Genomic DNA, 12927 nt, shown 5'->3' on the forward strand with positions numbered 1-12927 from the left:
AAAAAAGTAATTTAGAATAAAATATTGATTTTACACAAAATCACAAAAATGTCTAAAGTGACTATTATTTATAAATATCTAGTTTGCTATTTTTAAATTATTTCATTATTAAAAATACTGAAACCATTTTGTTATTTCAATTTAACCTCTTAAATTTTATTTGTTTAAATTTTAGATATTTGTTTCATTACGAGTTCAATTTTTTCTTTAAATACAAATATAGCTAAACTATTAACAAAAATGCTAAAGCTAAATATCCAAAAAAAAAAAAAAAAAGCAAAAATGCTAAAACATTTCAAAATTAGTAAATTAGTGTTAAAACCCCAAAATACCCTTACTACTACTACGTACCACGCCCCCACTCTCTATTCACTTACCTGCCAATACCCACCCACTCACTACTCCGAATCCCTAATCTTCTCCCAGTCTCTCCTCTGTCAAGTGTCAAACGCCATAACTGCAGTCCACTCCTTTCTCCAGCATCACTCCCATCTTTTCACTGCGGCTGCTGCTATGTCTTCTCTTTCCACCGACGCTGTTGCTATGTAATGTCGTTGTGACCTGTGACCTCGTCGCCGATCTGTTCTCCTCTGTTGTTACCGCTGTTGTGCTCTCTGCTTCCCCATTATCGGTAACTTCCTCTGTACTCCCTCTTGCCGCCGGTCGGTCGGATCTCTCTACCGGTCTGCGCTCTTCTAGTTTTGTGTGCCTCTCTCAATGCCTTATCTTCTGATTAATTGATTGTTGAATATTGATGCTTTTATCTGTTAAGAATATGGATTAGTTCAATTTTTAAATTTCGGTTTTATTGGATTAGTTCTGGTTTTGCCTCTTTATGAGGTGAAAATACAGTGTGTCATTGAAATCAGCGGGAGCTCTTTAATCGTTGTGATCAGTTCTTCCCAAATAGAGACTTAATTTGCTTAATTTGCTTAATTTGCTTGTGTATGACTAAACCTTGTTACGTTGTGAAATAATGAACTAATTAACATTCTGGAGCCTTAATTTGCTTCAGTTTTGCTTATCATTTAAATTTAATTAAAGACAAATGGATGGAGATAGGCCTTAGTTTGCTTTTGTTTTGCTTGCCATTTAGGTTCACTAATCCATCTTCATTAAACACAATGTAATAAGTGCCTCACTGCCTTGCATGTAATTGTTTGCAGTTCATGATTTATCTTTTGTTCCTTTTTTGGCCGTGTTTGGTTAATGGGTGGAAGTAGATAAGACATATACATAGATACATAAAAATATAACCCTTCACTCCTCATCTCTTCAACAGCAGAACCACCACCACCACCACCTCTGCCTTTTTCACACTCCCTTCAAAGTTAGCACAAACCACTGCCAACACCTTCAGCACCCCAAATAAGCAACAAAAACCCAAATTTAAATTCTTATAAAAAAATTTTAAAAAAGAAAACAGAGGAAAAGAGGAAAGTTTTGGAAGCGGCAGTGTCTCTTCTGCGAGGAATGGCGGCGGCGACGACGTCTTCATCCCTGCGGCGGTAAACCATGGAGATCGATGGTGGAGGAGGCTGAGGCATGAGGAGGAGGAGGCAGCAATAGGAGGAATGAGAAGAGAAGCAAGTGGCAACTTATTGGTGTCGGTGAGGATAAAGGTGGACTTTTAAAAATTGTGGGGGATAAAATTGTAATAAACAAGATTGTCTCATGTCTAATTTTTGTGTCTCAACTATTTGGAAAAACACTGAATTCTTGTAATTGATGTCAACTTGTGTACTAGTGTGCCTACTGAAAATGTGTGTCTCAACAACCAAACAATAAAATGTACCACTGTTGTATGTCTCAAGTAGACACACACTCAAACACAGCATTTTGGATCTTGGACATATGACATTTCAAATGCCTAACAACTTGTAATATATGCACTGTGTAAAAGGATTTGCTGCATCTATTATTTCCCTTGAAATTGCTTGCTTTCCTTTGATCAGCTGTTGTACTAAATTTGGACCTTAACTATAATTCAGAATTGTCAATATTTGAGAAAATTGTCTGGACAATACAATCGACATAAACATAATACATAAGAGGAATATGGATCGATTTGTTTGGCCCTTGATTTGTTATTGTTATGTGCTATGGTGATTTGATGAATTCAACGATCTGTCATTTTTGCTTTTAGACCTTGATTTGCAATTGTTGCATCTGATTCAATACCAAAATTCTTACTTGATTATCTAGCAATGATACAAAGGAAAAAACTACTTGGGATTTCTCTCATACTCTTCCAACAAAGATCACACCATATGCACTATTAAGAAAATAAGTTTCTTCTTTTTCAGCTTGAAGGACTCTCCTTTTATAGGGAAAAAATTACATACTTGAACGAATGACATATCCTTGTTTTTGGTAATGCTAGTGATTGAGAAAGAAAGTTATACCTTTTTTGGCACCCTTCTTCCTTTCAAGTAGGAAACGTGTAATGAAAGAATTTGAAATAATTAGTATATTGAGAAGAAAGTGAGAATTATTAGAGTTGCTCAACTCTACTTCCTTTATATAGGAACACTACTAATCCCGGGTTCGCTATTGTTATGTGATCTGATGTTGCTGATTATTATTGCATTTGAACGTAATGGCATTCTGACCGTTAGCTGCTTCCTTCAACTTTAGTGCATCAAAATATAACTCAGTTTATAGTCAAATACAATTCACTAACAACTACTTGTTTGTGGTTCTCAAAGGACCTGTACAATGCTTGAGGTAGAACTGCAGAAGTATTAATGAAAAGTCTTTTTTCAATGTTAAATTGCAATGACTAACACTACCTACTGCTACTATGAATTCAAACCAAAAAATGAATTAGAGTAATTACAGGCCGTACATGAAATCATGGATTAGGGAACATGGAATTAATGTGAGTTGGATTTGATAATGAGAACGAATGAGGGTTTCCAACATAGAGAGGGAGAGCGAGAGGGAGAAGGGGGAGAGAGCGGCACGGTGGCTCCTTGAAGACTTGCCACCACCATGGTATGTTCACGTAGATCTTTTGGTCACACACCGACAGACGGAAGACAGCAACCTCATGTCCAGCGGCGGCTCAGATGAAATAGACAAAGTCATAGATGTTGGCGGCAACGGTAGCCATCAGTGAAGTTGTGCTTCTTTTTCTTCCCTTCTCTTTGTTCCTATTCTCTTTTTCCACTGTTTTGTTACACAGAATCTGTTTTCAGTTCTCTCATTTTGTATTTATTTTCTGTAATGTTTGTGAATTGAATTTGAATTAATGTGAGTTGAATTTGATCATGAGAACGAATGGGGGCTTCCTACATAGAGTCTGGAGAGTGAGAGGGAGAAGGGGGAGAGGGGAGAGAGCGGAACGGTGGCTCCTTGAAGACTTGCCACCACCATGGTATGTTCACGTAGGTCTTTTGGCCTCACACCAACGACGGAAGATAGCAACCTCATGTCCAGCAGCGGCTCAGATGAAATAGACAAAGTCACAGATGTTGGTGGCAATGGAAGCTGTTAGTGAAGTTGTGCTCCCTTTTCTTCCCTTCTCTTTGTTCCTATTCTCTTTTTCCACTGTTTTGTCACACACAATCTGTTTTCAGTTCTCTCACGTTGTATTTATTTTCTGTAATGTTTGGGAATTGAAACTTGTACCAGAGACAACTTTTGACGATACCCAATATATGTTGTGACTGTGTGAATGACAATGAAGTGTTTGTGTGTGATTATGGTGATGCTTGGGTAAATGAAAGTGTTTGAATGGCACTGAAGTGTTTGAGTGTGATAATGATGATGCTTGGGTAAATGAAAAAATATTTGATGCAAAAAAGATAGGTGATACACAAGAAGGGGTGAATTGGATTCATTTCCTCAAAAAAAATTTGCCCTTATGTTGAGTGATCATTGTATTTTATAGATAAAGTTTAAGACAATGATGCATATGTAGGGGAGAAAATTGTCAACAATAGATTGTCCAAATTGCAAACATACTTCTTTCATTCTTTGAATTTACATTTATTTCCTTTGAACTAACAGGTGCTTTAATTAGCTTCTGAAATTTCCATCTGTGACCAGCCCAGTGGTAAGACTTTGGGGACTTCCCAGCTTTCATCACATTTGGTGACTTTTGAATGCCAATATTTATAGCACATGCTGACAAATGAGGCCAATTCCTATAGCTACTGGAAAGCAAACAAAAGCATCAGGAAGAAGGATATAGTGACACGTGTAGCTCCATTTCTAGATTTTAAGGAGATAAGAAAGAAAAAGATTTGTTGGATGAGGCAAAAGTAGAACCAGGGGTTCGATCTGGTGGTTGTTCTGAAAATTAAAAATTAAGAAATATATATGTAGAAAGAGTGAGTGAGGCGAAGATCTGAAAGCTTAACTGTAACCAACTTATTACTCAAAAGAAAATGCAAGGTATGTTCAACACTATTTTTTTTTTAATTAAATGTTCTTCATATTGTGAACCATAAAGTCCCTTTATTTTTACTCAATTTCACTTCTACTGTGCTGATATTTACTCTGCTTGTTTCACATTATTTTCTGCTGGTTTCCTCTTGTTTTCATTAAAAAAAACATTCTGCAAAGTTTATATTTTGTGAATTTTGGGTCTTCAGTTTCTGTAGATATGTTAGAGTTGTTGCGTTTGCATTATATGAATTCAATTCTGTGATAGTGGGCGCTGAATCTGCTTTTGAAAATTGTGGTGGGGAGTTCTGGTTTGAGAATTCAATGATGAGTTGAACCCTTGTGTGCTTCAACCGCAAGCAAAATGAAAGCTTAGGAGTTTGGGATTTTATGAGCTCTTCTTGTGTGTGAGAGAGAGAGAGAGAGAGAGAACTTGTCTGTTTTTTCCCCTTGAGGATCGTGGTGGTTGAAATTGTGGGTATGGTTATCATTTCAGACCTTATTCGTGAATCTATGGGAAGCTTGTTGGTGTAAGTGGAGTTGGGTGCTTCTGTTCTTTTTACTTAATCAGTTAGTAGCATTAATGCATAATTAGTCACTTTTTTTTTAGACCATCTCAGTCTCACTGACTCACTGATTCCAACCATCAAAACCCCTCACTCGGATCAATTCCCTACAGCATGGCTTCTGGTAGTCACCTCCTCCTCCACCATCAGTGCCTCGCAATTATCTTCTTTCTGTCACTTGATCTTTCGTTTATTCAAGGAGGGAATTCAATTCCTACTTTTTCTACTCTGTAATTGTTGAATGTGTGTTTGTTTGTTTTTTTTTTTTTTCTTTTTTGTGGGGGGTTACACTTGTGGTACATAGCCGGTCCCAAGCCCGGATAAAGGAGGAGGGTTGTGTTAGGTCTTCGGCAACCAACATAAAAATATAGCCGAACTCCCATGACATGAATCAAAGACATTATTGCGCTAAAGCTAGGTCGTTGCCCGGAAGCAACGCGCTGTATGGCTCGAGTACGGTGTCGAAGCAAGAGCCGCTGCATCGGTGCCCGGATGTAGTGTTAAATGCGCAAGGGTTATCGCGTTTTCGTGAACGGACGAGGGTAAATAAGCTAGTTCACAAAGGAAAAGGTAAAGGTCGAAGCGACAGAAGGTTGAGATTTGGGACATGGAACATAGGCACTCTAACAGGAAAGTCCATGGAGGTGGTGGACACCATGACAAGGAGGAAGATTAACATTATGTGCCTACAAGAAACGAAATGGGTTGGTGCAAAGGCTAGGGGATTGGATACTTCTGGTTTCAAACTTTGGTATACAGGAAAGGTGAAGAATAGGAATGGGGTTGGAATAATTGTGGATAAGCAGTGGAAGAAAGACGTAGTGGATGTCAAGAGGGTGGGAGATCGGATCATCTCTATCAAACTGGTGGTGGAGGGAGGTGCTTTCCATGTGATTAGCGCCTATGCACCGCAAGTGGGTTCGGACGAACAACACAAGATAAGGTTTTGGGAGGATCTAGAGAGTTTGGTTTAAGGCATACCTTTGGGAGATAAGATTTTCTTAGGAGGAGATTTAAATGGCCATGTTGGGAGAGAAGTGACTGGATATGGGAGTATTCACGGAGGCCATGGTTTCGGGGTGATCAATGCCGAGGGTAAAACTATTTTGGACTTTTCCTCAACTTTGGATCTTCTCATCGCAAATACATGTTTTAAAAAGAGAGACGAACATCTTATAACCTATAAGAGTGGCATGACAAGCTCTCAAATCGACTTATTCTTGTTGAGGAGAGTTGACCGGAAATTTTGCATTAACTGTAAAATTATCCCGGGAGAGAGTTTGACAACACAACATAGGGTGCTCGTCATGGATTTTCGCGTTGAGCAAAAGTTGAGGAAAAGACATCATACGAAGAACCCAAGGACGAGGTGGTGGCGGATGAAAGGGGAGGAACAAAGAAGCTTCCTAAGACGGGTAGGAGAAGAGGCAAAGTGGGGTGGGAATGGAAGCGCGGAAGAAATGTGGAGGGAGATGACAGAAGTTATTAGAAGAACAGCAAAAGAAAGTTTTGGTGAATCTAAAGGAATAGGACCAAGAGACAAGGAGTCCTGGTGGTGGAATGCGAGTATACAAGAAAAGATAAAGATAAAAAGGGAATGCTTTAAAGAGTGGTCTTTATGCCGCAATGCAGATAACTGGGAAAAATATAAGGCGGCTAAGAAAGAGACAAAAGTGGCTGTAAGTGAAGCAAGAACAAGAGCATATGAGGGTCTCTACCAGTCTTTGGGCACGAAAGAAGGAGAAAAAGGTATATATAGAATCGCAAAGAGTCGGGAAAGAAGAACGAGAGATTTGGATCAGGTTAAATGCATAAAGGATAAGGATGGAGAGATGTTGGCTCAAGAGAAGATTAATGAAAGGTGGAAGAGCTACTTCTACGAGTTATTTAATGAGGGACAGAAGACTCTTCCGAGTCTTGGTCGATTATGCACAAGGGAAGAAAATCAAAACTTTAACTACTATCGAAGGATTCGAGACTTCGAGGTAAAAGAGGCTCTAAAGCAGATGAAAAATGTCAGGGCAGTAGGACCTGATAATATCCCGATTGAGGTTTGGAAGGGTCTTGGAGGAAAAGGCATCAACTGGTTAACCAAGCTTTTTAATGAGATTTTAAGGTCAAAGAAGATGCCTGATGAGTGGAGAAAGAGCACCTTGGTACCTATCTACAAGAATAAGGGGGATATACAAAGTTGCGGAAACTATAGAGGGATTAAGCTTATGAGTCATACTATGAAGTTATGGGAAAGGGTGATAGAACGGAGGTTGAGAAAAGAGACACAAGTAACAGAGAACCAATTTGGATTTATGCCAGACAGATCTACCACTGAAGCGATATACCTATTAAGAAGGATGATGGAGAGGTATCGTAGTAATAAAAGGGATCTACACATGGTGTTTATTGATTTGGAAAAAGCGTATGATAGGGTACCAAGGGAGGTCTTATGGAAGGTTTTAGAAAAGAGGAGAGTAAGGATCGCATATATTCGGGCAATTAAAGACATGTATGATGGGGCCACAACTAGTGTGAAGACTCAAGGTGGTGTGACAGAGGAATTCCCTATTGGTATAGGACTACACCAGGGATCATTCTTAAGTCCATACATTTTCACATTAGTCTTGGAAGTACTCACAGAGCACATCCAAGAGCCTGTGCCATGGTGCATGCTTTTTGCCGATGATATCGTCCTTATGGGAGAGTCAAGGGAAGACCTAAATAAGAAGTTGGAGCTATGGAGAGAAGCTCTAGAAGTGTATGGTCTGCGCATAAACCGTAGCAAGACGGAATATATGAAATGTAAGTTCAGTCTGAGAAGGGAAAACTCCAATATAGAGGTGAAGATTGGAGAAAACATCCTGCGAAAAGTTAAAAGTTTTAAGTATCTTGGGTGCATCATACAGGATAATGGAGAGATTGAACAGGATGTAAATCATAGGATCCAAGCAGGTTGGTCAAAATGGCGGAGTGCATCTGGTTTTATATGCGACAAAAAAATGCCTTTAAAACTTAAAGGTAAATTCTATCGCACCGCTATAAGACCGGCTATGCTGTATGGTACGGAGTGTTGGGCGGCTAAAGGGGAGCACGAACATAAGTTGAGTGTGGCAGAGATGAAGATGTTGAGATGGATGAGTGGTCATACGCGATTGGATAAAATAAGGAATGAAGATATAAGGGAGAGAGTTAGAGTAGCACCCATTGTGGAAAAGATGGTTGAATCGCGTCTCAGGTGGTTTGGACATGTGGGAAGAAGACCGATAGAACATCCAGTCAGGAGGGTGGATGAGATGGAAGATGGACCAAGGGCGAAAGGCAGAGGAAGACCTAAGAAGACCATCCATGAGGTGGTCAAACGAGATCTACATGTAAACGGTCTCTCTGTAGACATGATACATGACAGAGCACAATGGCGTCATTTGATTCATGTAGCCGACCCCACTTAGTGGGACAAGGCTTTGTTGTTGTTTGGGGGGGGGGTGTTTAATTGATTACTGTGCTGGATTTTTTCAGTGTGTCTGTGAGAACAGTTTCTGTGAATGTCGAAATTCACAGTTTGGGCAACTTTTTCTTCCCCCATTTATTTTAATAGACTAACTTAAAAATTTAAAAAGTTCAACCAATATATAACTACACACTGACAGGACATTATCCATTTCTTGAATAACATACCAGAGCAGGAAAATCTTTTCATAGTTGATTTGTTAAAATGTTTTATTGTATATGTACTTGTACATGGCTAATTCTACCAAACATGTACATTTTATTTTGTTGAAATGGACATTGGAAAAGTATTGACGGATGATATGCATCAAGAATGCTCCATGTGTTTTGAAATGGACTCCGAAAGGTTTATCATTTGTCCATATCTTGCTATTTTAAGAATATGGTGCATTTCATATCCATGTCGTGTCAAACATCAACTAATGTGTGATTGTATACCAATATATGGAGATAAGGATTATGTTGTGCTCTTAAATTACTCAACTGTCCTTCATAGTTCTTTTCTTAACTGGATAAAATTACATTTGCATAATGGGAGGCCCACATGAAGGGAAGTGAATCAGATATTCAATTTAATTTTCGGTAATAAAACACTTTATCACAGGGATAAATGAATTGCCATTTTTTCCATTTCATAAACAAGGCCTGCCTGTTTGATTTATAATTCTCATATTGCTGTAGTGCAGTGGTGCTGGAACATCAATGTGTAAGGTTGTAATGTTTAAAAGTATTTTACTTTGTTTAACATAGAAATCTGTGTGCAACCGTTACGTATTCTGAATTAAATGTCACTTTTGAAGTATTTTTCTGACTGTAATAGGCTTTGACAACTTAAAACTCAATGAGCATAGAGGCCGAGTAGTTATTGAAACCTGAATTAGTCTTGCCTTTGATTTATTATTTATCTTTTAGTCACATTGAAGGAATGAACGTTTTTTGGATTGATATTTTTGCTGTCATTTTCTGTTGCATCAATCAGTGAAACTATTAGATTATATAATAACTTTCTATTTTGCAACTTAAAATATTTTTGCTATAATGAAGAACTGTTTTGGTGATCTTAAGACTTGGATAATTGTTTACAGGTAGATCCCCAGACCAGGAATCTGTAGGGTCTGGGACAAAGAGGTCTAGTGTATCATCTGGAAGTAGGCCTCGGAGTCAAAAGGAGTTCTTCTACAAATTTGTTGAAAGTGATGGCTTGACTGCTAAACTTGTAGACTGGTTTGAATCGCTTACAGAAAAGTGTGCATTGAAAAGGGAAGCATTTGACGTTCCATTTGAATTGATTGACCTTCAAAAATTTGATTATGCGTTGGAAGGGATTTCTTTTCAGCAGATGATTCGCATGCCTAATGCTGTTCATGCTTCCACATCTGATGCTGTTGAAGCTACAGCTTACCTTGCTATTGAAGATTTTCTACATGCAAGTGTAAAGGGCTTGTGGGAGGCATTTTGGAGTCAGGATGAGCCCATGCCTTTTTCTGTAGCATGCCTGTATAATTCTAACTTGAAGTTTTATCAGGCAGAAAAAGCTATTGCTAGTGGGAGGCTTGGAAGTCTTTCCGCCACTGGTATATTGCTCAATAATCCGAGACATCCTCATGGAAAATGGGATCATGTTCTTGAATTGGCACTTCTAAGGTCTGATATCAGAGGTCTCACTGTTGGCAGTGATCGACGGCCTTCGCCATCAGTTTTAGGAGATGCTTTGTTTTATGCTCTTCGAATGCTATTGGCAAGGAGTTTGAGTGGACTTTCTTTCTTTCCAGATCCTAGCATGGTCTTTGTTCTTCTGGTTGATTCTCAATATGGGGGAGTGGTTAAGGTTGAAGGAGATGTAAATAAGCTCAATTTTGATGTGAATAATGTTTATGAATGTGCTGCTGAATGGGTGAAAAATCATTCAAGAATTTCTGTTTCTCCAATTGATAGGATATGGAACAAACTTGGAAATGCTAACTGGGGGGATATAGGTGCTTTACAGGTACTCTTTGCAACCTTCCACTGCATTATGCAGTACGCTGGAATGCCCAAGCACTCGATTGAGGATTTGGCTGCTGATCATAGTTCACGCCTCCAAACCAGAAGGGTTGAGAGGCAATTAGGAGAAAATAATGTGAATGGAAATGGTCTATTCCGATACCAGCAACGTAGTGTTTCCCCTGAAATTGTTGAAGTTCAGGAGGATTCTGTCAAAGTCAATTCCAGAGAGCCAATGAAATTAGAAGCTGGATCCATGTTATGGCTGGAGGACTCAGATTGGCAGAAGGGTTACCAAATAAAAGAGGTAATAAGTACTGGTGAATTGACATACTACATTGCATCATATGTTGAAGACCCAGGAAAAAATCTGTTCCTATATGTGGGCTCTCATCCCTCCCAGCTGGAACCAGCATGGGAAGATATGAATTTATGGTATCAGGTTCAGAGGCAGACCAAAGTAATGACAATAATGAAGCAGAAAGGTCTTTCAAGTAAATATTTACCTGAGCTTAGTGCCTCTGGCAGGATCATACACCCAGGTCAGTGTCAAAGGCCCAGCTCGGGTGGAAATTGTGACCACCCTTGGTGTGGGACCCCTATTCTTGTGACAAGTCCAGTTGGCGAAACAGTAGCTGAAATGGTACACACAGGCCAATTTGGTTCAGATGAGGCTATCAAATGTTGTCATGATTGCTTATCAGCACTTTCAGCTGCTGCCTCTGCTGGAATTCGGCATGGAGACATCCGGCCTGAGAATGTCATCTGTGTAAAATCTGGTGCTAGACACCCTTATTTTGTGCTGATTGGATGGGGCCATGCTATTCTTGAAGATAGGGATCGTCCTGCTATGAATCTTCATTTCTCATCTACTTATGCACTTCAGGAAGGAAAGCTATGCTCTGCTTCCGACGCAGAAAGCCTTGTTTATATGCTTTATTATTCTTGTGGTGGGGTTTTTCCTGAGTTAGATTCAGTTGAGGGAGCACTCCAATGGAGAGAGACATCTTGGTCAAGGAGATTAATTCAACAGAAACTTGGCGATATCTCTACTGTGCTAAAAGCTTTTGCCGATTATGTCGACAGCCTATGTGGTACACCATATCCCATGGACTATGACATATGGCTGAGAAGGTTGAGGCGAAATATTCACCAAGAAGATCATGGAAAGGAAATTGATGCAACAGGCTAGACCTTTAAAACTAAGTTCTATTCCAGAAAGAGAAAACTCTAGATCATCCATCTTAAAGGTGTTTCTTGTCTGGTGCAAATAAAGCATGGAATGGTACACTCTCTGGTGCTCACAATTTATATTGGTTCTGGGAAATGGTTAGTTTGTGGTCCATGAAAGGAGCATGGTAATGATTCTTCCTGTTGCTATCGGTTCCGCTGGTCTAGCGTATGTAAATCTGTAGACTACTTGATTGGTGGTGTCTTTGGGTATATGAAGAATAGTCATTCCTTCATTTTGAGGAGTCAAAACACCACTTTTAACAGTTTTCTTTTCCTGCCATTTTTGTTGTGGGGAGTTTAGTTTCTCATCAAAGTAAGTTGTATTGATAACATCAATCATTCGTTTGTAAAGATAATAGGTATTGTGGAGTTCGCTGCTCTTCTGATTACATTTTTATAAGGCATATAATGATATCTTGTAAATCAGTGTTCTAGTTGGGGCATTCACTTTCATTTTTTGAAACTTTCCTGCTGTTGATGACAAAAGGGTACATTTATATTCTAGCTTGATAGATACAGTTGATATGCTACCAGTTTATCTTTTTGCGTGCCATTATGTCAATGTAGAAATTCTTTGATTCCATTTAAAGTTGTCTCATAGAGGTTGCGCGGATTCTCTTATTATCCAAACAAAAGGCAATCAAGAATTTTGTGACGGATTTATGTTAGCAAAAAAGTATTAAGGAAGTTTTTAGGAAATTTTACATTGGATTTGCAGGTCTGAGAGAAAGGACTAACAGGTTCTTAAAAAATTTTAACCATATTTATTCACAAACGTATTTATTCGATCACTCCTTGTTATAGGTGGTATGCTATTGAAATTAGATAGGCTCAAAAACCTTTGATCTTATACAATTCTACTCTAAAATTATCAACTTAATAAATTTAAAATTTGGGCAATTTACTCAATTAAATTGTTTCTCCAAAAACGTTATCAGATTACAACTTTTCAAAGTATCAGACTTAAATGCAACTTTTCCAATTATATATAAATTGCGATACCATGCCGCGGATTAGGACACACGCAAACCGCTATATCCTGTCGTGGTTTACGTTGAATGGCGCAAGTGCACAAACTGCTACATTTGAAGATTTTGAAAGTGAGATAAAGAGAGAAAGTAGAGAGAAGGTAGAGAGAAGAAATTTGGTTTAGTTTGAGTTTCTTAGAACACTCTTCAATTGGAAACTATGGCGGATGAAGAGCGCTTGTACTGATTCAACGACATTGCTCACGTTGCTGGCGGATTCTATA

At 38.8% G+C, this 12927-nt stretch overlaps 1 protein-coding gene across 3 annotated transcripts; it reads left to right on the top strand.

Annotated features, from left to right (window-relative positions):
• Positions 1 to 347: 347 nt before the first annotated feature.
• Positions 348 to 12128, top strand: LOC107604720 (Protein kinase superfamily protein). 3 transcript variants are annotated; one of them, XM_016306371.3, is made up of 4 exons: positions 360 to 631; positions 4015 to 4060; positions 4158 to 4401; positions 9545 to 12128. In XM_016306371.3, the coding sequence occupies exons 3-4, from the start codon at positions 4395 to 4397 to the stop codon at positions 11632 to 11634; spliced, it is 2097 nt and encodes a 698-aa protein (XP_016161857.1). In that variant the 5' UTR covers positions 360 to 631; positions 4015 to 4060; positions 4158 to 4394; the 3' UTR covers positions 11635 to 12128. The 3 variants fall into 3 exon arrangements, with proteins under 3 accessions (XP_088347596.1, XP_016161857.1, XP_016161858.1); XM_088491470.1 differs by having other exon boundaries at positions 348 to 631; positions 4015 to 4401; XM_016306372.3 differs by having other exon boundaries at positions 366 to 631; positions 4054 to 4401.
• Positions 12129 to 12927: the final 799 nt, after the last annotated feature.

This window comes from Arachis ipaensis, chromosome B6, assembly GCF_059453495.1.
Source record: "Arachis ipaensis isolate K30076 ecotype BB chromosome B6, ASM5945349v1, whole genome shotgun sequence".
Taxonomy (NCBI): domain Eukaryota; kingdom Viridiplantae; phylum Streptophyta; class Magnoliopsida; order Fabales; family Fabaceae; genus Arachis; species Arachis ipaensis.